General features: G+C 39.7%; 1 protein-coding gene and 1 non-coding gene across 3 annotated transcripts in view; one reads left to right on the top strand and one right to left on the bottom strand.

Annotated features, from left to right (window-relative positions):
* The window catches only part of GIPC2 (GIPC PDZ domain containing family member 2), a 79,458-nt gene that overhangs the window by 30,727 nt on the left and 26,640 nt on the right, over positions 1-22,091 (bottom strand). For both annotated transcript variants that reach the window (XM_006186985.3, XM_032494645.1), the window contains exons 2-3: positions 19,315-19,500; positions 9,771-9,951 (exon numbers count right to left, since the gene is read on the bottom strand). In XM_006186985.3, the coding sequence (XP_006187047.2) occupies positions 9,771-9,951; positions 19,315-19,500 (367 nt within the window). The remainder of the gene's footprint in view (positions 1-9,770; positions 9,952-19,314; positions 19,501-22,091) is intronic.
* Positions 14,279-14,385, top strand: LOC116668382. Its single transcript, XR_004325552.1, has one exon. It is a non-coding gene; the product is annotated as a U6 spliceosomal RNA (small nuclear RNA).

Raw genomic sequence — 22,091 nt, 5'->3', positions numbered from 1 at the left:
ATACTGAAAAATACAAAACACTGTAAGAGAATACTATGAACAATTATATGCCAACAGACTGGACAACCTAGAAGAAATAGACAAGCTTCTAGAAACGTACAGTCCACCAAAACTGAATCAAGCAGAAATAGATAATTTGAGCAGACCAGTCACTGAAAGTGAAATAGAAGCTAATTAAAATAACAACAACCTCCCTGCAGACAAAGTTCAGAAGCCCAGGACTAGCCGGCTTCAGAGGGGGATTCTCCAAAAAAGAACTTATACCAGTCCTTCTCAAACTCTTCCAAAAGACTGAAGAGGAGAGAACACTCACAGAGTCATTCTCTGAAACCACAATCACTCTGATACCAAAACCAGACAAAGAACAACCTACGGAATGGGAGACAATATTCACAAACAATGTAACCAACAAAGGCTTACTTTCTAAAATATACAAATGGCTCATACAACTCAGTATCATAGAAAAACACAATCCAGTCAAAAAATGGGCAAAATATCTAAATAGACATTTCCCCAAAGAAGGCATACAGATGGCTAGCAGGCACATGAAAAGATGCTTAACATCGCTAATTATTAGAGAAATGCAAATCAAAACTATAATGAGGTATCACCTCACACCAGTCAGAATGGCCATCATGAAAAAGTCCATGAACAATAAATGCTGGAGAGGGTGTGGAGAAAAGGGAACCCTCTTACACTATTAGTGGGAATGTAAATTGGTGCAGCCACTATGGAAAACAGTATGGAGTTTCCTTAAAAAAACTGAAAATAGAATTACCATATGATCCAGCAGTCCCACTCCTGGACATATATCCACAGAAAATTCTAATTTGAAAAGACCCATGTACCCCAGTGTTCATAGTAGCAGTATTTACAATAGCCAAGAGATGGAAGCAACCTAAATGTCCATCAACAGATAATTTGATAAAGAAGTTGTGGTGTGTATATACACAATAGAATACTACTCAGCCATAAAAACAGAATGAAATAATGCTATCTGCAGGAACGTGGATGGACATAGGGATTATCATACTAAATGAAGTAAGTCAGGCAAAGACAACTATCATATGATATCACTTATATGTTGAATCTAAAATATGATACAAATGAACTTATTTACAAAACAGAAACAGACTCACAGACATAGAAAACTTAGTTACCAAAGGGGAAAGAGGGTGGGGAGGGATAAATTAGGAATTTGGGATTAGCAGATACAAACTACTATATATAAAAACAGATAAACAAGAAGTTTCCTAGCATGGGAAACTATATTCAACATCTTGCAATAACCTATAATGAAAAAGAATATATGTACATGTAACTGAATCACTCTGCTGTACATCAGGAACTAACATTGTAAATCAACTATTCTTTAATTTTAGGAAAAAAATTTAAACTGTAGAAAATGACATAAGACAATGACAAGTGAAACAGGCTAAACTGAAGTAGAAAATGGCTTTTTTAAACATCCATAAAGCCAAAGTTCTTCTTAACATGGCCAGGAGCTGCTTTCATAGCCTAATTTGCTGCAGTCTCTCCAAGACTCGGCTCCTTTCCACAGAAAACCCTCCTTCCTTCGTCTGTACTTCTGCTGCCACCCTGAAAAGCCAAGTTCAAGTGCAGTGTTCAGGAACCTTTCTCGCCCACTCATCTCTCCCCTCTCTAAATACCCACTTAAATTTCCATAGTGGGTTTAATTGTTTGCTTCCTAACTCTGAAGAAAAGTGTCAGATTGAAGCTGACTATGAGCCCCCCACTCCACAGGTTTGGTGACAAGCTAAGTGTTGTTTTGCTTTGGAGTCTCCCCCTCTCAGGACCCAGAAGGTCGATGTTGTGCTGAGTCCAGCACAAACTCGTCCTGAAGCTCCACATCCAAGTTCGTGTGTCTGAGCCCAGGGCGCAGGTGGTCTCTCACCGCAGATGGCAAGGTCACAGCTCTCAAAGCCCTCGTATCCCTCTGCAGCCCTATTAGGAGTCCAGTCCCCTCTCACGGGCAGTTGTGTGGGAATGAGGTACTGGTCCCTGATACTGGTGGGACTCGCTATAAACCGTCTGTCCCACGGCTCTCTCTTTGGGGAAGGTCCTCCCCAATCTTACCGCTTCTCTCGGCCTCCATCACTCTCTCAGCCTTAGGACCTTTCCCAGTCACGGACAAGTCAGCTCAGCTCTCAGCTGAACTGCACTCTGTTTAGATCCGCATCACAGCGCATATCGTGTAGTTGGCATTATATTCTAAAGAGGCAACAACACTCAACGTTAAGCACTCTTCTAAGTGCTTTATGGATATTAACTCATTCAACCCCCAAGACACTTTACAGATAAATGAACAGGCATAGAAGGGAATAAGTAAGTAGTCCAAGACCACACAGGAAATAAGCAGCAGAGGTAGGAATTAAGCCCAAGCAGATTGGCTCAGAATCTATGCTTTTAACCATTATACCATATTGCTTCTAATAAACATTCAATAAATGGTAGCTATTACTGCTATGGATAGAATTAGTTGATTCTTAATGTATCTGCCTCCTGATGTAAACTGCAAGCTCCTTGAGGACAGCAAACATGCTGACTCAGCCTCACGGCATGGTTTAGAAGCCTACCTCCATCACCCACTAGCGCGCTCTAAAACGCTGGACAAATTGCTTACCTTTTTAGAATGGTTGTGAGGATTACGTTATTACCTACTTAGAAAGTACCTAGAAAAGTGAATGGCAGCTCTGACAATGTGACATACTGATATATTTCACTATTTGATATGTGATTTACCATCTGTCTTTGCAGGATCTGAAAGAGTGCCAGAGTTCTCAACAAATACTCGCTAATCACCAACTCACCCACATTGTTTCTTGTTTCACGTAGGTTCATCTTGTTTCTAAAATTACTCCTTAAAGAAAGGGTTGCACCTTCAAAATAATAGTAATCATAGCAGCTAACTTTTACTGAAGACTTAACTACGCACCAAGAATTGTTCTATGTTTTCTTTTTCATGTGTTTAATCATTTAATCCTCACAAGGGCCCAGTGTGGTAGACACTATTATCATCTTCACTTCTTGTGTGATGAAACCAAAGCACAAAAAGATCAGGTAATTCACCCAACGTCACATTATCACGCAGCCCGTATGTGGCGGAGTCAACGTACTTAACTACTTAACGCTTTGTTGTCTCTTTTGTAACTTTTTTCCTTATTCCCCAGGAAGTTTGGTAGAATTCAGTAAGTATTAAAAAGTACCAAAAGCACTGGTACTTGAAAAACTTTCACTTGAAATAGCATGAATAATAGAAAGTATTTTTAAATGTTTGAAGTGTCTATCTAAAAAGTCATAAAACCTAAAAGCCAAAGTTTCTCTTAATAGCAAATAGATAGTCTTTGAAAGGAGCACATCCGTTGAGCTGAATCACCAAGATGAGGTCCGGGTTTTCCAGCTGTGAATGACTCAAGGGACTTGGACGTACTTCACATACTGAACATCCTATTCTGATGGGCACATAGCACAGAAATGAAGTCTCTAAAAGAAGACATAGCCCAGAGACCTGTAACAAAATCTAACCTCAAAACAAGGACTATCAATGCTTTTGGAGGCAAGCAATCTTTTCAACTTGCTTTCTGGTTTTCGAAACACTTTACAGAAACATTTCAGACCTCCTTCCACAAACTTCTTTCCATAAAGGGCAACAATCACAAGTTAAAGAAATTCTCTGGGATAAATGACGTAGACAGCCATCTAAGTAATACTGAATCAAAGCCTCATCCATCTAGTAGTTAATTAAAAGGCCTCATAGAAAAATAAACCAGCAGGGTCCTGGAGTCAGTTAAATGGAAGAAGGCATTTTCACAGCCTTGGGAAAATCTAGGTTTACAGGGCACACTGCAGGCTTGAGCTCACTGTGGAGATATGTGCCTTTTCACTGGCAAAGAGGAAAGGAAGTGAGCCATGCCCTAAAAAAAATACCACTAGAGACATTCCAGCCGATACTTGATAAGGACTGGGAAGGCTGCCATCAGCTCATGGCGAGACGAAGGAAACTCTGGATCAGAAAGCAGCTGACCAGGAGAAACCATCTTAGTTATGGGAAAGATTTCCCATTAAATTACAAGTTTTCAACAAGAGGGTCATTTCAACCAGTGGCTTTCGAACGTTTTTGCTGTGACATATAGTGAGAAATGTATACATTGTAGCATGGCTCGTAAATATGCAGATAGCGGAAACGCACACATGGATACACAGGAACGTTGAAACCAAGACAATACTTGCCCTTCCTAGGCACAAAGCACTGTGAAATTTTCAGTTCAATTCTACTTCGTGTTCTAAACACACTGGTGGAGACCTACTGGTTGAAAAACAGTGACTTAAACTAGCACAGGAGATTCTGAGGGTATGCTTTCTGATGGCCTTTATTCCTCCCTCAGAGCCCCACAGCCAACTTAGGAAAGCTACAATCACGCATTTGTTCTTGGGACAAGTGACTTGTTCTTCAGTGCCCGGGTGAAGGCCACCCGGAAGCTGCCTCTGCCACGTCTGGCCAGTTCCTCTCTGTGCTGCCTCCTCTTCCTCCTTCTACCCCTTACATGTGGGGCTCCCCCACATCCCTGTTTTTGGTCTTTCTCTCTTTTGACTCTCAGTTGTTGGATCTATTTTTATGACTATAAATTACTCAGAAATCCCATTCCCTGGGCCCGAATTCTAAATACCCACCTACCTCTTACATATTTCCAACTGAATTGTCCTACAGATTTCAAACTCTTAAGGCCCAAAATTGCACCGTAAGTAGAATCTCTCTTCCCTCTCTCCTCCCCCAAATCTCTTTCTTTTTCAGTCTTCCTCCTCTCAGAGAATGGCACCACACTCAGCCCACAGGGCTGCGGGCCATCACTTGGAGTTTCTTTCCCTTTACCTCTACCACCAATGGGTTACCAATTCCACCTTCTTAATATTCAGTGGTATGCGGGGAAGTGTTTAACAGTCAGCTTTCCAGGCTGGGGAAAAAAAAAAAAAAAAGCCCTGACTTGAAGCACTTGCCTATTTCCGTGATGTAAATACCTCACCTCAGCCAGTTTCAAGCAACCGACTTGATGCCACTGGACGTGGAATTGTAAAGAGATGGGCACAAATGTCTCCAGCACACCACCGTCTAGTCCCCAGAACCACTTATCCACACCTACAGGCACTGCCGGAATTCAGGATTTCACCTTCTCTCCCCTCAACCAGCACAATAGAGTCTTTCCTTACCTCTAACTCACAGCCCACCCCTCCCTCTGACACAGTCTCCAAAATGCCTTTCTAAAATTCAAGCCTCATTATGTTTCTCCCCTGCCTAAACCCCTCGAGTGGCTCTCCACTGCCCACTCTCTGCCTTCATACACAAGGCCCGTGATCACTTGGTCCCCACTCACTCGAGCTTCACCTCTTGCCACACCACCACCTACATTCCAACCACACAGACATACACCATCTTCCCAGCTATGTGATACTGTTCCATATTTCTGCAGCTTTGCTTAATCTGTTCACACTCCCTAGGACAGCCTTCCCTGATTTGTTTATTGAGCAAGTCTCTTTGAAGATTCAGCTCAAATTCCCTGTCCAGGAAGCTTTACCTCAACTCCTTGGTTGGCTTGATGGATCCCACCGTTAAACCTCCAGTACATTCTATCATCTCTAATATTCTTTATTTAAAATTTTTCATATCCATCTCTTCCTACAAGACATGCGTTTCTTGCAGACAAGAACTGGATCTTATTCGTGGGTATTCCAAGCGTGTAGTATGATGTAGGAACACAGCAGGTTCTCAATAAATGGTGACTATTATTCCAGCAACTAGCACCCTAGGACCAGCAAATACTAATTATTCAAATATTTGCTGACTGAAAATACATGAGTATGTTCTTGCCTGCCACCTGCCCAAGGCCAAAGGACTGCTAATATACCCAACCTGTACCTTCTACAATGTTAGGTAGTCCAAGATCTACTGCCAAAGTCAAAGAACTTGCACTGTATATCCACACACACACGTGTGTGTGTGTGTGTGTGTGTGTGTGTGTGTGTGTACACATACTTACTGGCGTCTGTATTCGTTTTCTAGGGCTGCTGTAACAAAGGACCAACTGGCTTAAACACAAAAACTTACTACCTTAATCACGGAGGCTGGAAGTCCATTATCAAGCTGTCACCAGGGTTACTTTCCTCTGAGCCCTCTCTCCTTGGCTTGCAGGTGGCTGTCTTCCTGTTCACATGGCACGCTCCCTCCCTATGGTTCCATGTCCAAATTTCCTCTTATAAATACATCAGTCATATTGGACCAGGGAGCCACTGACCTCATTTTAACTTAACTACCTCTTTAAAGACTCTATCTCCAAATATAGTCACATTCTGAGGTACTAGAGATGAGTCGACTTCAACATATGAATTTTAGGGGGACATACTTCAGTCCATAACAGGATCTGACTCCTAGAAGAAAAATAAAATCCTTAAGACTAGACACCCAAAGCCAGTTGACAATACCCTCCTCCCTCCACATTCATTCTGATACACCCAGCCTGACCGCGTCATGCATGACTAGAGTCAGGTTCAAAGTCAAGAGAAAACTAACACTTCTCTGCCTAAAGAACAAGGTATAACACCTTAGAGAAATGGTAAAATGGATATCTGCCTTCTCCTACCCAAAAGGAATCTTCCCCCACGTCATGGTTCTGTGTGATTTTCGTTGGCCTATCGTGTAGCCTGCCTTCCCACGACCAAGAAGGACATGACCTGATCAGTCCGCCACCCCATCCCAGGAGTTTGAATTCTACGTGGAGTAACATGAAGATAGGAAATAATCTGAGAAAGTCAATTAAGCCAGTACCATGAAGGGTTCCTGGTTCACACATCCCTGAAACAGCTTTGCTTCCTATTGGTACAAGCTTGACTGAATTCTCTTTGTTTCTGAGACCTACCTGATAGTCCTTCCCAAAAAGTGCCTTTTGCTTAAATTAGACAGTGCTTATTCTGTAGCTCTCAAAGAATCTTGGCATGTACAGTGGCCCCTCGAAGTGGGATGTGGGAAGTGACCCACAATGTGGGAACAGAGCAGGCAGTAAGGATTCTGTCATCGATGGCTGGGGAGCTGCGCTCATCACCCTTGTCAACGCTGGTGCAAAGCCGCCAACAACACCACTCCCTCCGGTATCTGGGGACACTGTCTACACGCCTCCCCAGGTTAAATACTTAGGGAAGTTGGTAGGAAAATGTCAAAATCCTAGAGTGTGTAGCCATTTCTCACAGCTTTTGGTACAATCCCAGAAATAACTCAGCTTCAGCCAAGATGGCCTATCTGAATACAAAGAGAAAGCTCTGCCTCACGCAGAATGGCCCTTCCTCCTGGTAGGACACCAAGACGACAGAGTCAGATAATCATGAAGGACTTTAAATTTGAATTAAGGCACCAGTGAAAATGCTAGAAAAACAAGAAGGAAGGAAACACGGCAAAAGGTAAGATTGGGATGGAGATAAAGGGGCCAAGCCTGGTCCCCCAAGTACCTCCTGATGTACCTACACTCCCTCCCTGGCAAAGAGCTAAGTGCTGGAATGAGGCCACAGGATAGCAATGTCTTTATCCTTCAGGCAAAAAGATAAGCAGGGCCAGAGGCAAAGATCAACCCACAGGGTGGAAAATGCATATAGACCAGCAGATTTAATCTGGGTTAAATTGAGTTAAGCTGCCACTGAAACCTTGGAAAATAAAAACTTGTCACTGCTCCAAAATCAATCTTCAGGTATCCGGACCCACAGCACCACCAGAATGTGAGATGTTGAAATAACATACGCCTATCAGGAAAATCCTACTCATCGTCCATCTCAAATCCACCCACGGAATTCAGATGTGGTAACAGACAGCGGCTTTGGGAGTCACAGGCACATAAGGTAGAGAAGCACACCAAACGTCTACACGTACGTCTCACATGCTGAAGGAAAACATTTAATCACAATGACCTCTGTAACATCCAAGACTATCACCAACCTAACATCCATGTTAGGGTGTATCAGCAGCTTTCTATAAAAACACAGGGAGCACACGATGTATATGCAGAGAGGGAAAATAGAGAGAGATTAACTTTGGAAAACAGATTATATGGTGGGGACAAGTGTAGAAAGAAATTATTTTCCTTGAGTTGTACTAAGAATAACTCTGATTTACAAAGAGCCTAAATCAAATAATATTTATCTCAAACTGTCTACGTCCTATTAATTTATATGCTATGATACCCAGGAAGTTGGTTACCAAACAAAGCCGTTTCAAAAGGAACTGCTTAGCGGGAGGGTACAGCTCAGTGGTGGAGCCTGTCCTTAGCATGCGTGAGGTCCTGGGTTCAGTCGCCAGCCCTCCGTTAAAATAAACAAACTAAATAAAAATATAATTACTTCCTTCGCCTCCAAAAAAGACTGGTTAAGAAATTAATTAATTAAATTTCGTTAAAAATACATTTTTAAATTTTATTTATTTTTTAACACCTTTATTGTGGTATGATTCCTGTAAACTACATGTATTTCAGATGTATAATTTGATGAATACACCAATGAAACTACCACCACTATCAAGATAGCTAGCATTACCATCACTCCCCAAGAGGTATAAATTTCAAAGTCCCAATTTATCCCTTCCCACCCTCCTTACCCTCTGGAAACCAAAATTTTTTGAAAAAAGGAGCTGCTGGATAGAAATCTGAGAGCTGGCCCACCTTCCTGTGTGGGAGAGCTCAGATGCCGCAATGCACCGTGCAGAAACACAGTGTCTGTAGCAGCGGTTCCTAGAATGGTCCCTCCAGGAGCAGCACCAGTATAAGACATCCTTTTCTTACATCTTCTTAAAACCCTGTCTCCCATAAGCAATACCACCTACACTGTACTTCTATTAAATGGCATAGAATTGCTTGGAGGCAGAGAAAACTTTTCATTTCCGTATGGCTAGGATCTCCCCCTTACTTGGTAAGGGAGGAGAAAAGTAATTCCCCAGACCCACTGCATTCTCCCGTCACCGTCGTTAACTGCCATTAGAGACAAACTATAAGGAATATTTATGTTTTGTGAGCAAAGGAAAGAACATAAGGTGGGTGGAGTCACGGATGTGGAAGGGCAGCCTAGAATGATTCTGCTGTAGATATTTTAACACTGATGAACACTAAGCCATCGTTTGGCTTATTAAAATAGTGCTGGGTAGTGAGAGAGAAGCTGGCACACTTTCCTGTAGATGAGGTGGCCCTGGGGGTTTGAACAACAGTTGGAACACAGCTGCCATGGCTGAAACCGAACAAGCACAGATGTCACACCAAGGAGGTGACGTCATACCGCCCCGCACTGCCAAATTCAAAATGCCAATGGAGGAAAAGCAGTGAAGGAAGTCTTTAAAATAGACTAGATAACTATTTTAAATGCCAATTCCGTGTGTAACCAAAGGTTTTGCTGTTGAGGCCCGTGAACGAGGGTTATCACTGTTAAGAGAGCTCAATCAAAAATGTCACTGCTCAGCAAGATAAGCGCAGTACAATGTGCTGTTCTTAGAGTCCGGAACACATTCCGAGTCACTAGACATTAGACTTTATAACTCCAAATGTCTTTTTAAGAAAATGTCTTTCCAGGCCAATTTTTTCCCCTCCTTCAGTGGCTGTCTTCCGTATAAGCAGTGCCGTCTATCGCTGCTCTTGCTCTTAACTGATCCAAGAGAGCACACGGCACCGCATCACAGCAGTCACTTCCCTTAGAAAGATGAGCCAGGGGCACAGTTCAGCGAATCAACTTACCAAAGGCTTTCTTGGGTTCTATTAACTTCATGGTAAAGAGTTCCTCCTTTTTCAGTTCCTTTAACTTCTTCGCAACATCAAAGTGGTGCCACCCAATGATGTTTTCTCCGTTGATGGATTCAATGTGATCCCCGACACAGACTGTTTTAACTGAGTCAATTATGCTGCCATCTTTAATTCTCTGAAAGAAAATTAGGGACAACACTTTATATAAAGTAGAACCATGCAGTATTACTTTTCAGGCTCTTGAGTCGTTGTGTACAAGATACTGACACAGCAGCAAGGCAGTTTAAAGTTCAGTTAGAGACAGAAGACCGAGCAGCAAAAGACAGCCATCCAACTTCCAACCACTCTGCTCCTTTCTTCTCATTCATCATTCGGCTCTGTCACGGTCAACAGCTCCTCTGAGCAGCTTTTCCTGACACCTCCCAGCCCACTCCCCCAGGCCCAGGTAAGGCGCCACTGTCGTGCTTCTCGTACTTTCTGCTACATATGCTGAGCTCTAAGCTAAGCACTTCACATTCACTATCTCATTTGAACAACCTTTAGGAGAGCCTCATGCCGTAGATCAGGAAGGTGAAGTGCTGTGCTACGTTCAGCACAGCACAGTGCAAATGTGCACCGACCTCTCAGTCTCCACGACTGAACTGTAATGTCCTGGGGGCAGAGATGGCCTTGTTCACCACTGTATGTGTGCCCTGTGCCTAGCACATCTGCACAGAAAAGTCCCACCATAAATGACTGGAATCATTTCAACATGAGGCCCATTACATAAGAATAAAGCTTCTGGGGGAGGGTATAGCTCAAGTGGTAGAGCACGTGCTTAGCACACATGAGGTCCTGGGTTCAATGCCCAGCACCTCCTCTAAAAAAAAAAATCAATCAATCAATCAATCAATCAGTCAAATTACCTCCCCTCCACCAAAAAATTTAAAGAATAAAGCTGGAGTTTTTTCTACTGGCTACATTTTTCAAATCTTAGTTAAAAATCCAAGACTGAAGAATTGGTACAAACTTAGCTAAGAATATTGATACTTAAGAGACAGGTATGGCTATCAGTTGGGTAGCCCATAAGAATGATTTTTATACCATCACTTCTCATGTATATATTTTAGGTGAAGAGAACTTAGGACCCAAGGAGAAACTTCAAATTGGTCTTTCTTAACTATCATACATGTATACAATACATCTATAGCACAGAGCTTCAAAATGAGATGTAAGACTTCCTAAGGTAGTACTAAGAATTTCTGGAAGGATTTTAGGGACAGGAGCTCCAGAAACTCCACATAGTTTACATCCAGAAAAAGACTTAAAAATTCTTCAACAGCACTGAGAAACACGGCAAACTGCAGGCCACGGTCTGCCGCGGGTGTCACAAATCCTTCGTGAGAATGACAAGCTAGAAATATGAGAGGCTCCTGCTATTGTGTGATAAAGTATGTATATTCCCCACTCTTGCTGGGTGGAAAAGTCACATCGTCTAAGTCAGCAGGGTGACTGATCACTGTGTCCAAGAGTTGAGAGGAAAACTGATCTCCTGTGTCCCAGCATCTCTGTAGTAGTGTCATAAGAAGAGCAATGTGTAGCAGACTAACCTGGCAAGGCTGGAGATTTTTTAACTTTTAAAATTACCCTGTACCAAAACTGACAGTAGGCTTTTTCACCCCAGGATTTTAAAAACACTGCTATGCTCCTTGTAACAACTGTTAATATGCTTTATGCAAATGACACAGTAATGTCAATTCACATGGAGGTTATTTGTCATTACAAATAGTTCATTATGAAGCAAAAAACCAGAAATTTCATAATCTAACTGACAATGTTTTTTAGGAAGTCTCTATTAGCTTTATAAGCTATGGAAGCAAACAAGGGTAACCACAACACACCACTCAGTACAATTGAGTTTCTAAACTGTCATAGAAACATAAGTGAGACTAAGACTAGAGTCCAAAGAAACAAAGAAAAAAAGTTCTTTAATATTCTGTCATCTAACTGTTCTTAAGTCACTAGAGAAGGCAAAAATCTGCATCTTTCTTAATTTTTATTCTAATGTATTGCTTGATACCTTCTGAATCTGGTTTTCTTTAGATCACCTTCACCATACAAAGTTCAGCTCCACATATTTTTAGTTTCTTAAGATTTACTGTTGTAATTTTAATAAGAATAAGCATTATATAAAACTAATTAAATGAAAGACTTTAAGGACATGTATGAATCTTACCAGTAAGTTAAAGGGCAGAGTAACGGAAATCTAGGGTCACCAGGACCTATGGGCAGCCACAGAGGTGAACAGAACAGTGTCTAGAGAGAGAGAGAAAAGGCAGCTCCCGGCAGGCAGCAAGGTGAGAGTCCAGGTGGGCAGAGAAAAGTCAAAGCATGTGTCATCATCAGAGGCAGCAGGGGAGAAGAGAGGAAGACCAACACAAGAAACTTGAAGAGCACTGAAGGTGGAGCAGACAGAGAAGCAGAGCAGAGACACTGACTATGTGCTCTGTGGGTTACCTCAGCCTTAGCTTCCTAACCGAATAAAGAATGAGGCAGCAATTGAGACAAGTTTCTGAAATCCAATATACTTTAATAGTTTCTGAAACCCAATGTACTTTAATCATCTTACCAGAGCTTGATAGAAATTAATAAGAATGCTAAAAGTGCTACTCAGGCACAGAGGACTAGGAAAACAGAGGCATTAATTCTATATTTACTGAGTCACTTAATGTTATTGTCTATAACACTTAGAACTTTCTCTCATCTGGCTTTGGAGCTCGATGCTGCAGAAGGCAAAGACAACATTAAATATTTTTGTATATCATGGCCTGTAAATCTCAAACATTACCTATTTTCTCAGATCACCGCTTCTATTCTGGTTTTACACGCCTCTTCTCAGAGATCCTAACTTCCATCCTAGAACCCTCTGCCCCAACTCCGACCTTGTATATTTCTAACCTTACTGATTATTAGTTCTAGATAATTAATCAAAATGTTAGAACTATGTGAGTACCATATTTCTCAGAAGGATCATGCTAAAAAGTGATTTAGTTCTACTGAAGTAGCCCAAATTAAAGATTTCTATAAGAAGATATTCTGGCAATGACAGTTTTGTTATTTATACGTTACTTCAATTCAAAATCAATTTCAGTTTTCATTTCTTTTTTTATTGAAGTACAGTTGATTTACAATATTGTATTAGTTGCTGGTGTACAGCATAGTGATTCAGTTATGCATATTCTTTTTCATATTCTTTCTCATTATAGGTTATTACAAGATATCGAATCCCTGTGCTATACAGTAGGACCTGTTGTCAATTTTATATATACTATAGTTTGTATCTGCTAAAGCCAAACTCCTCTAATTTATCCCTTTCCACTCCTTTTCCCCTTTGGTAACTATAAGCTTGTTTTCTATGTCTGTGAATCTGTTTCTCTTTTGTAAATAAGTTCATTTGTATCATTTTATAGATTCCATATAAGTGATATGATATTTGTCTTTCTCTCCTTGACTTCACTTAGAAGGATCATCTCTAGGTCCACCCATGTTACTGCGGTTTTTGTTTCTTAATTGCATAGTATAAGCGCTTATTTTTATTTTGTTTCTAAAAGCATGCTCTTCTCTTAAACTAGGGATCAGCAAACAATGGTTCATAGGTCAGATCTGGCCCATCACTGTTTTCATATGGCCCGTGAGTTATGAATGGTTTTACCTTTTCAAATGGTTTGGGGACAAAAAAGAATATCTGTGACATGTGAAAGTTATATAAATTCAAATTACAATGTCCATAAATAAGGCTTTCCTAGAAGACATCTATGTTCATCATTTCAGCATCGTATATAACTTTTTGTGCTACAAAGGCTGAGTTGAGTAGTTACAACAGAGACTGTATGACCATAAATTAGAACAAAATCTAAACTATTTACTGTCTGGCCTTTTATAGAAAATATGCACCAACTCAGCTCTTAAAACTATTTCAGGAATTTATGGAGTTTGTTATAAGTATACTCTGAGTTTTCTGGTTAGTTATTTATATACTTTTTCCTGGGAAATGTTAAAACCTGGGTAGTAAAATCATAAATGTTTGTCTGTTGTCTTTGATCTATGAAGGCCAGGCAGCACTAGTTAATACATTTCTCTGCCATTGACCTCATCTCCTAATTATGTGATGATTGTTATTATTGCTACCATGAAGGTATTAGCTATCAGTTACTAGTATTATCAAACATTTCAGATACATCATTAGTTTGTACCCAAATACTTCTGTGAAGTAAGTGCTAATATTCCCACTTTGAGAGAAGGCTTAGAAAGGTTTAATGACTTGACCAAGGTCAACAGCAAGTAAATAAGGGGCTGAACCAAGACTGAAAGTAGGTGTGATTCTAAAGCCCATGGTCCTATGCGCCACACTGCACTGCCTTCCTAATCATGGACTCCTTCCTCCTCACCCTTGTCTAAACACACACCACACTGTCCTCTTCCATAAATCTACTGACTTCCAGCCACTGCTAAAAGCGTATCAAGTACTTGCTTCAGTAGCACATACACTAAAATTGGAGCCACACAGAGAAGATTAGCATGGCCCCCTAACAAGGATGACGTGCAAACTCTGGGAACATTCCACTTTTTCTGCTTATCTTGGCAAAAAACATTGGAATGGTAAGCCAGAAATTAATGAAATTGATTACTCCAAGGAGTGGGAGAAATGAGTAATGGGGACAGAGAAGGAGTGACATCTCTGTATATATCTTTTATTATAGTTTTGACTTTTGAAACTATTATGTATTCAGAAAATAAAATTAAATCAACATGAGAGGTAAAACTCAAAGTCAATTCAAAGAGAAATAACTGGATTCAATAGTTATTTTAAATGAGAAATTATGGGGTGGAGGGAGGAGGGGCAAGTGAGAACCTACCCCAAGTACCTCCTGAAGAGAATGCTTGGATTGTATACATGCATTTAAAGACAAAAAAAAAAAAAAATGCATACAAATCTTGAACTCTTAATAGATTTATTTCTCCAACTATAGATACAGCAATTCTGAAACTATTTTATGTATATTGTGAAACTAAGAAAATGATTAAATATTCCAATCATTCTGAAAGTTAATACTTTAGTAGAAAATCCAAGGAAGAACCCTGTGGGGCAGGATTAGAATTGGAGGCATAATTATGAATTCATAATTTCTAAAATACATGTTTTCTATTAAGTGAAGCAAGTCGGACAGAGAAAGACAAATATCATATGATACCACTTATATGTGGAATCTTTTAAAAAATGATACAAATTTTATTTACAAACCAAAAGTAGACTGTCAGACACAGAAAAAAAACAATGGTTACCAAAGGAGAAAAGGTGGGGGAGGGATAAATTAGGAGTTTGCAATTAACAAATATGCATTACTGTGTATAAAACAGATAAACAACAAAGACCTACTATATAGCACAGGGAACTATATTCAATTTCTTGCATTAACATACAATGAAAAAGAATCTGGAAAAGATATATATGTAGGTATGTGTGTATATAACTGAATCGCTTTGTTGTACACCTGAAACTAACATTGTAAATCAACTACACTTCCTTAAAAAAACAATTTTTTTTTATTTTAAAAATAAAATACGTGTTTTCTAACACTTTCAGTGGTAACTGAAAGGACCTAGAAGCAGTGACACTCTGGTAGCAATGAATGTGTGCAACTAGCATTCAGATATCGATTTTGAAATACATATCCTCACTGAAAAAAACCAGAGCTCCTCGAAGAAATGGCTGATTCCAAGCCTGGGAACAAAAAGATGAAAGATGAACTTAGAACATGCCAGAAAGGAAGGAATTGCTCAATAAAATAATGGGAGTCAGGTCAAAGAAATACAGGAGCCAGTTGAGAGGGACTCCTGCCCGCCGAATCTCAGGAAATCTGAGCATCAGAACAAATGATGGTAATGGGCCCGTTGAATAAGAAATCATGTGTCCATGTTGATAATAGACAATATATAGGCAGAGTGCTCTATTACAATGGAATGCCTTTAAAAAATACATGGGAAATGATGGAATTAGAAATATCACCATTTTGCAACCATTATAGTAAAAACTGAGTCACAGGCAAGTCTCCTCAATAGATGCTAAATTTGTGGGGTGCAAGTAAGAGAACAGGATATTTACATAATCTCAAAGTATCTCCCCACAAATTACTAATTACAAAGGAAAATATACTAACGTTGCAGTGAGTTAAGACTGGCAGACACTACCTTACCCAAGTGACCAAAATTAACGTCATGAATAATGAGACAAACCAAGATAACACACTTTCTGAGATAAGAAGCACATAACATCGCTTACCTAGTTTTCTTACCAAAAATGTACAACCTGAAAAAAAAAAATGTATAGCCTGTTTCTCAACAGGAAGAGACATCAAAAAAGCCAAAAATGAGGGATATCCTCTAAAAGACTGAGGAACTATTCCAGAAAAAAGACAACTAAAAAGACTTGATAACTAAATAATAATCCTGGACTGGACTTATATCAGGAAAAATTATAAGGACAACTCATAAAACTGTCACATGGACATTAGATTAGTTTGAAAATATTCTGTCACTGTTAGGTTTCCTGAGTTTCATAGCTGTACTGTGGGTGTACTTCAGAGAATATCGTTGTTCTTAAGAACTACATTCTGAAGTATTAAGGGATAAAGAGACATAATATATGCAATCGCCTTTTCCAATGGCTCAGGGGAAATTACACGTATGTATATGTCAGTAAGAGAATAAAGCCAATGTAGCAAATGGCAAAAACTGGATTTTTTTGAGTAAGGAGTACTATGTGAGTTCTTTGTGTTATTACAATCTGTCAATAAGTTTGAAATTTATTCCCCTCTCAATTTTTAAAAAAAAATCACATCAACCATGTACACAGTATGATAAGTCATTCCTCTTCAAAGTTGAACTCTTATCAGAGGTTTGGCTTAGGCTCCTCTTCCTCTTTGCCACCATGTTCTCTGTCTCCACAGGGCCAGTGACTCGTACTCTGAAGCAGGCACATGTTTGACGGGGCATAAAAAAATAGAATCACAAGCTCTGAACATCAGAGGCTAAGATCTCAAAAATCCATGCGTGTTTGCAAAACTTCCAAGCCCTTCCCTGCTGACATTAGAAAGGCATTGCTACACGGGCCTCATGTCCTGAGCTTCCCCTGGATAATCCCACATGACTCTCTCAACTGGCAGATTTTCCATTTGGTCACCCACTCAACCTTCAGCACAGTCATATCTTTTGCAGAGCTAAAAATAGCCATTCTATCAAGTGGGAAGTTAAAGCACTACTTACAGTTAAGAAGATAACTACCCTAAGGCTATTTTTTTAAATGATGACAATGCATCAGCAAATCAAGGATTTGGACAAAATAAAGCATGAAATGTGCTCTGTTGCATGAAGTTTATTGCTAATTCTTCGCTCAGTGGGTAGGATTGCCAGCTCTGGAGTCAGACCTCTTGGATTCAAATCCTGAATTTGTCCAGCTGCCTAACATTGGGCAAGCTGCTTAACGTTCCTAATGCTGTTTCTACATCTGTAAAGTAAAGGTTGATAATAGTTCCCACCCAGAGATGAACCTCCCAGACATGCTGAACAAAAGCCAGAAACTGCAGAGGTCGTAATAAATTAACTCCATTGATACGAAATTCGAGAACAGGCAAAACCATAGTGATAAAGGTCAAAATAGTGGTTACCCTTGTGGGGGAGAGGTATTGACTGAGAAGGGGCACAAAGGAGCATTCTGGATGGTGGAAATGAAATTTCCCTTGACCTGGGTGGCATTTACACAGATCTGTAAATATTCCAGCCGTACATTAAAGATCTGTTACACCTCAACAAAAAAGTAAATAAGAAAAAAGCATGGTACCAACTAGAATTGTTGTGAGCATTAAACGAGGAAGTGTATATGCAAAGGGCATAGTACATGATCAGCATTCAATAAGTCAATGTATTGCAACTATTTATTACAGTAATAGAATTGATATTTGAGATGAACCTTTTTACCACTCCTCAGTTCTTAAAGTTTTTCATACCATTTCAAATTTCCTTCTCTTGTCTTTGCAGCTCAATATTGCTCTTTGTATTCAGATAAAAGAATTACAGTTGGCCCTTGAACAATGCAGCAGTTAGGAGTGCTGACCCTCCACATAGTGGAAAATCCTTCTTAAAAAAATTCCACCCTGAATGTAGTTTGGTGCAGCCATTATGGAAAACAGTATGGAGATTCCTCAAAAAACTAAAAACAGACCTACCATATGATCCAGCAATCCCAGTTCTGGGTATATACCTGGAGGGAACTCTTAATTCAAAAACATACATGCACCCCAATGTTCATAGCAGCACTATTTACAATAGCCAAGACATGGAAGCAACCTAAATGTCCATCGACAGATGACTGGATAAAGAAGTTGTGGTATATTTATACAATGGAATACTACTCAGCCATAAAAAAGAATAAAATAATGCCATTTGCAGGACCTAGAGATTGTCGTTCTAAGCGAAGTAAGCCAGAAAGAGAAAGAAATATACCATATGATATCACTCATATGTGGAATGTAAAAAAAAAAAAAAAAAAGGACACTATGAACTTATCTACAAAACAGAACATACTCGCAGACATAGTAAACAATCTTATGGTAACCGGGGAAAGGGGGTGGGAAGGGATAAATTTGAGAGTTTGAGATTTACAAATGTTAGCCACTATATACAAAAATAGGTTTCTAAAAAGTTTCTTCTGTATAGCACAGGGAACTATGTTCAACATCTTACAGTAACCTTTAATGGAAAAGAATATGAAAACAAATATATGTATATATATGCATGACTGGGACATTATGCTGTACACCAGAAACTGACACATTGTAAATGACTATACTTCAATTTTTAAAAATTGTTTTAAATTTAATACTAATTAAGATCCCATAATAAAAAGGCAATGTCCTTAAAAATGAAAAAAAAATCCCACCCTATAATCGGTTCCCCATACCTACAGTTCCACATCCACAGATTCAACCAACCATGGATTATGTCATACTGTAGCATTTACTATTGAAAAAGATCCACATGAAAGTGGACCCACACAGTTCAAACCCATGTTGTTCAAGGATCAACCATATATAGTTTAGAAATTTTTGAAGAGCACATTTTTTTTAAAAGAAGTAAATAAGGTGGCCAAAATTATGTGTACTTGGAAATAACACTAAATCAATGGAAATCAGCATGGAAGTCACCAGACACTGATGAACTACAGACCTAAAAAAGCCCATGAGGATGAGTAGGCACCAGGGCCAGGCTTTCCTTTTCAATAAATGCTAAATTCTAGAGGAAGTTTAAACTGAAGGGAAAAAATTCAAGGAAAGGGTAAACAAAAGAATAATGTCTTTGAAACTTTTTTAAAACTGGAACATTATCAATCCATCCATCCCTGCTGAGTTAGCTCTCTGAAGATCATTTCAAACTTTCTTTGACCTGCTAGATTTTCTTAAATGTTACCCTCAGTTAAGTCACATAGTTATTTTTCAGGACTTACCTTTATAAAAGCGTAGCCGGCACCATTATCTGTAATGGTGACACCAAGTGAATCTTCAGACTTAAACACATTCACTTCTTTTTTGATCCCTTTCACATGGGCAAATATGAAATCTTCAAGGCCTATTTGTGCTCCTAAGAGTTTTTCCATGTCAACTTTAGGTGTGTTTAAAGTGCAATATAAGATCTACAAAGAGAAAGAAATATTTTAGGTGAGTTTCCATCAGGAAAACACTCTGATCATCAGTTTATCTAATAGAAACTTGACCAAGTGAAACAGTCTTCAATTGACCATGTAAGAGGGCACAGCACCAGCCTTAGGTAATACGAATGAAGTGTTTGCAACAGGCCAGGCTCTGTGCTGAGCAATGTACATCCATTGTCATAGTCAATGTTCACAATAACTTTATAAATACACTTTCTGCATATTACCGATAAGGAAATTGAGACTTAGTGATAGTAACCTGCCTAAGGTCACTAAGACAGTACTTGTCAAAGCCAAGATTCAAGTTCAGGTCTCACCAACTTTAAAGTGGTCTACACTCCTATGTTACCTGCCATTTACAGTGCTGACTTCAAAGGTTGTATTCCCAGAGGTAAAGTCATGATGTGTACACCACAGTGAAAATACAGGCAGACTATTTCTGAAAACTCTTAAGTTTTTTAAATGAGGAAAATGCATTTTTGTGCTTGAGAAAAATAATTTATTAATGAGAGGGTAAAACAAAAATGTCTAAAACATGTCTAAAATGGACCTAGTTCAGTCCCTTAGTTCTGAGCAAGGAGGAACTGAGGTCTGGAGAGGTTAATGTAACTTGGTCAGATTCACATGACAGTAGAAGCAGAATGAGAAACCGGAATGGTGGAAGGTTGTGTGGAGTTTTTAAAGGGACTGCTTACATTTACCAAGTCTATGGTCCTTCAAAAACATGATTCATTTTACTAAGACCTGCAATCCTACTCTTAGGTTTGCCCACCATCATTTGGGCAATTTGTGGGGCCCAAGTACACAACGGAAAAAGAGAAGGATCGTTAAGAACATGCCATTGGTTTAAAGATTAAGTCCAAAAAATATTTATTGAGTACCTTTTACATACCAAATAAAAGACATTTAATACAGCTGTTTTATACCAGAAAGCTAAATGAACACTTTTAACTTTTGTTACCAATCAACGTTTGCCACAGAGATGGTGAGCCCTTCCTCCATGCCTGAGCTTGGCTTCAGCCCTCACTTCCAACCCTCTCGCTGCATCCCTGAATGTCAGGCCATTCCCGGTTCCCCTGGAACCCTGAGCCTTAACACATCCATGAGCCTCAGGAAGCTCAGAAACTGTGCGGTCACTGTTTGTTATGTGACTTTTTAAGCCCTATTAAAATATGTCTGAATTGGGACAGCTCCCCGTGTTCTACAGTTAGAGGTCCAGCAGGGTCGGCAAAGCCCCAACCAGATCCCAGAGTCGCATGAAAGGAGCAAGTGATGAGGACCAGGAAGGGGACACAGAATCCATGCCCTTTCCTTTTTCATCCAGGTCTGTGGTGAGCTGTGCTAATTGGTGGGCCTTTAATTTAACCCTTTGTGTTCCGTGGAGGGCGGAATACATTTAGCTTTATAGTTGTTAAGTTTTAGCAAATATTCTCTGGTGTTAAAATGTTATTATTCCCAGAGGGGTTGGTGGGGGAGGTTGTCATTTAAGCCAAGAATGGTTCCTATTTCTTATTCCACTTGTGAAGTCAGTGGTATAATTAGTCCACTTACAAAAATCATTACTAGTGATTGCTTAGGGGAGAGGGAGGATGCATAGAAAACAGCTTTCCAGTCTTTTTTTTTCTCAAAATGATGGAAAGTATTTTCCCCTTGCTCTTTTTTTTTTCAGTGAATCTGTTACTGGTGTTCATAGTAGATCTCAACCACCACTAATATAAAAGCAACTTAACCAAGTAGACAGGAAATAAAACATTAAAACATAATGATGATGAAACAGGGTAGGGGGAAAAAACCCAAAAAGGAAATCCCACACAAAGTAAACTTCTAGTTACTAAGCTGCTTCCTTTCTTTCAATTTTTTCACATGCTCCCCTGCAGAACAAATATGAGATTTCCTGTAGGTATAACCTTTCCCATTGTGCTTCCTCCCTGCAGAATAACATTTTAGCCCAGGCAACCGAAAGTTGGCAGGGAAGGCATTGGGTGTTTTTTTCCTGGAAGGAGTGGAGCCAGCTCTCTTCCCCACGGAATGGAGCTCCACAGAGGTTGTGTTGAAAACCAGCAGAAATGTAACAGTCACTGGGAGGAGAGTAAGAGCCCTCTGTAGCAGCAGGTAACTGAACCTCCAAGACTTCAGATCAGCTCCTCAGGGGAGAATAAAAACCTATACTACTCAGCCATAAAAACCGACAACATAACGCCATTTGCAGCAACATGGATGCTCCTGGAGAATGTCATTCTAAGTGAAGTAAGCCAGAAAGAGAAAGAAAAATACCATATGAGATCGCTCATATGTGGAATCTAAAAAACAAAAACAAAAACAAACAAACAAACAAAAACAAAGCATAAATAAAGGACAGCAATAGACTCACAGACAGAGAATACAGACTTATGGTTACCAGGGGGGTGGAGGGTGGGAAGGGATAGACTGGGATTTCAAAACTGTAGAATAGATAAACAAGATTATACTGTATAGCACAGGGAAATATATACAAGCTCTTACGGTAGCTCACAGAGAAAAAAAATGTGACAATGAATATATATATGTTCATGTATAACTGAAAAATTGTGCTC

This window comes from Camelus ferus, chromosome 13 (assembly GCF_009834535.1).
Source record: "Camelus ferus isolate YT-003-E chromosome 13, BCGSAC_Cfer_1.0, whole genome shotgun sequence".
NCBI lineage: Eukaryota > Metazoa > Chordata > Mammalia > Artiodactyla > Camelidae > Camelus > Camelus ferus.
Note: the sequence above shows the minus strand (reverse complement) of the source record. Positions and strands in the feature narration are given on the sequence as shown.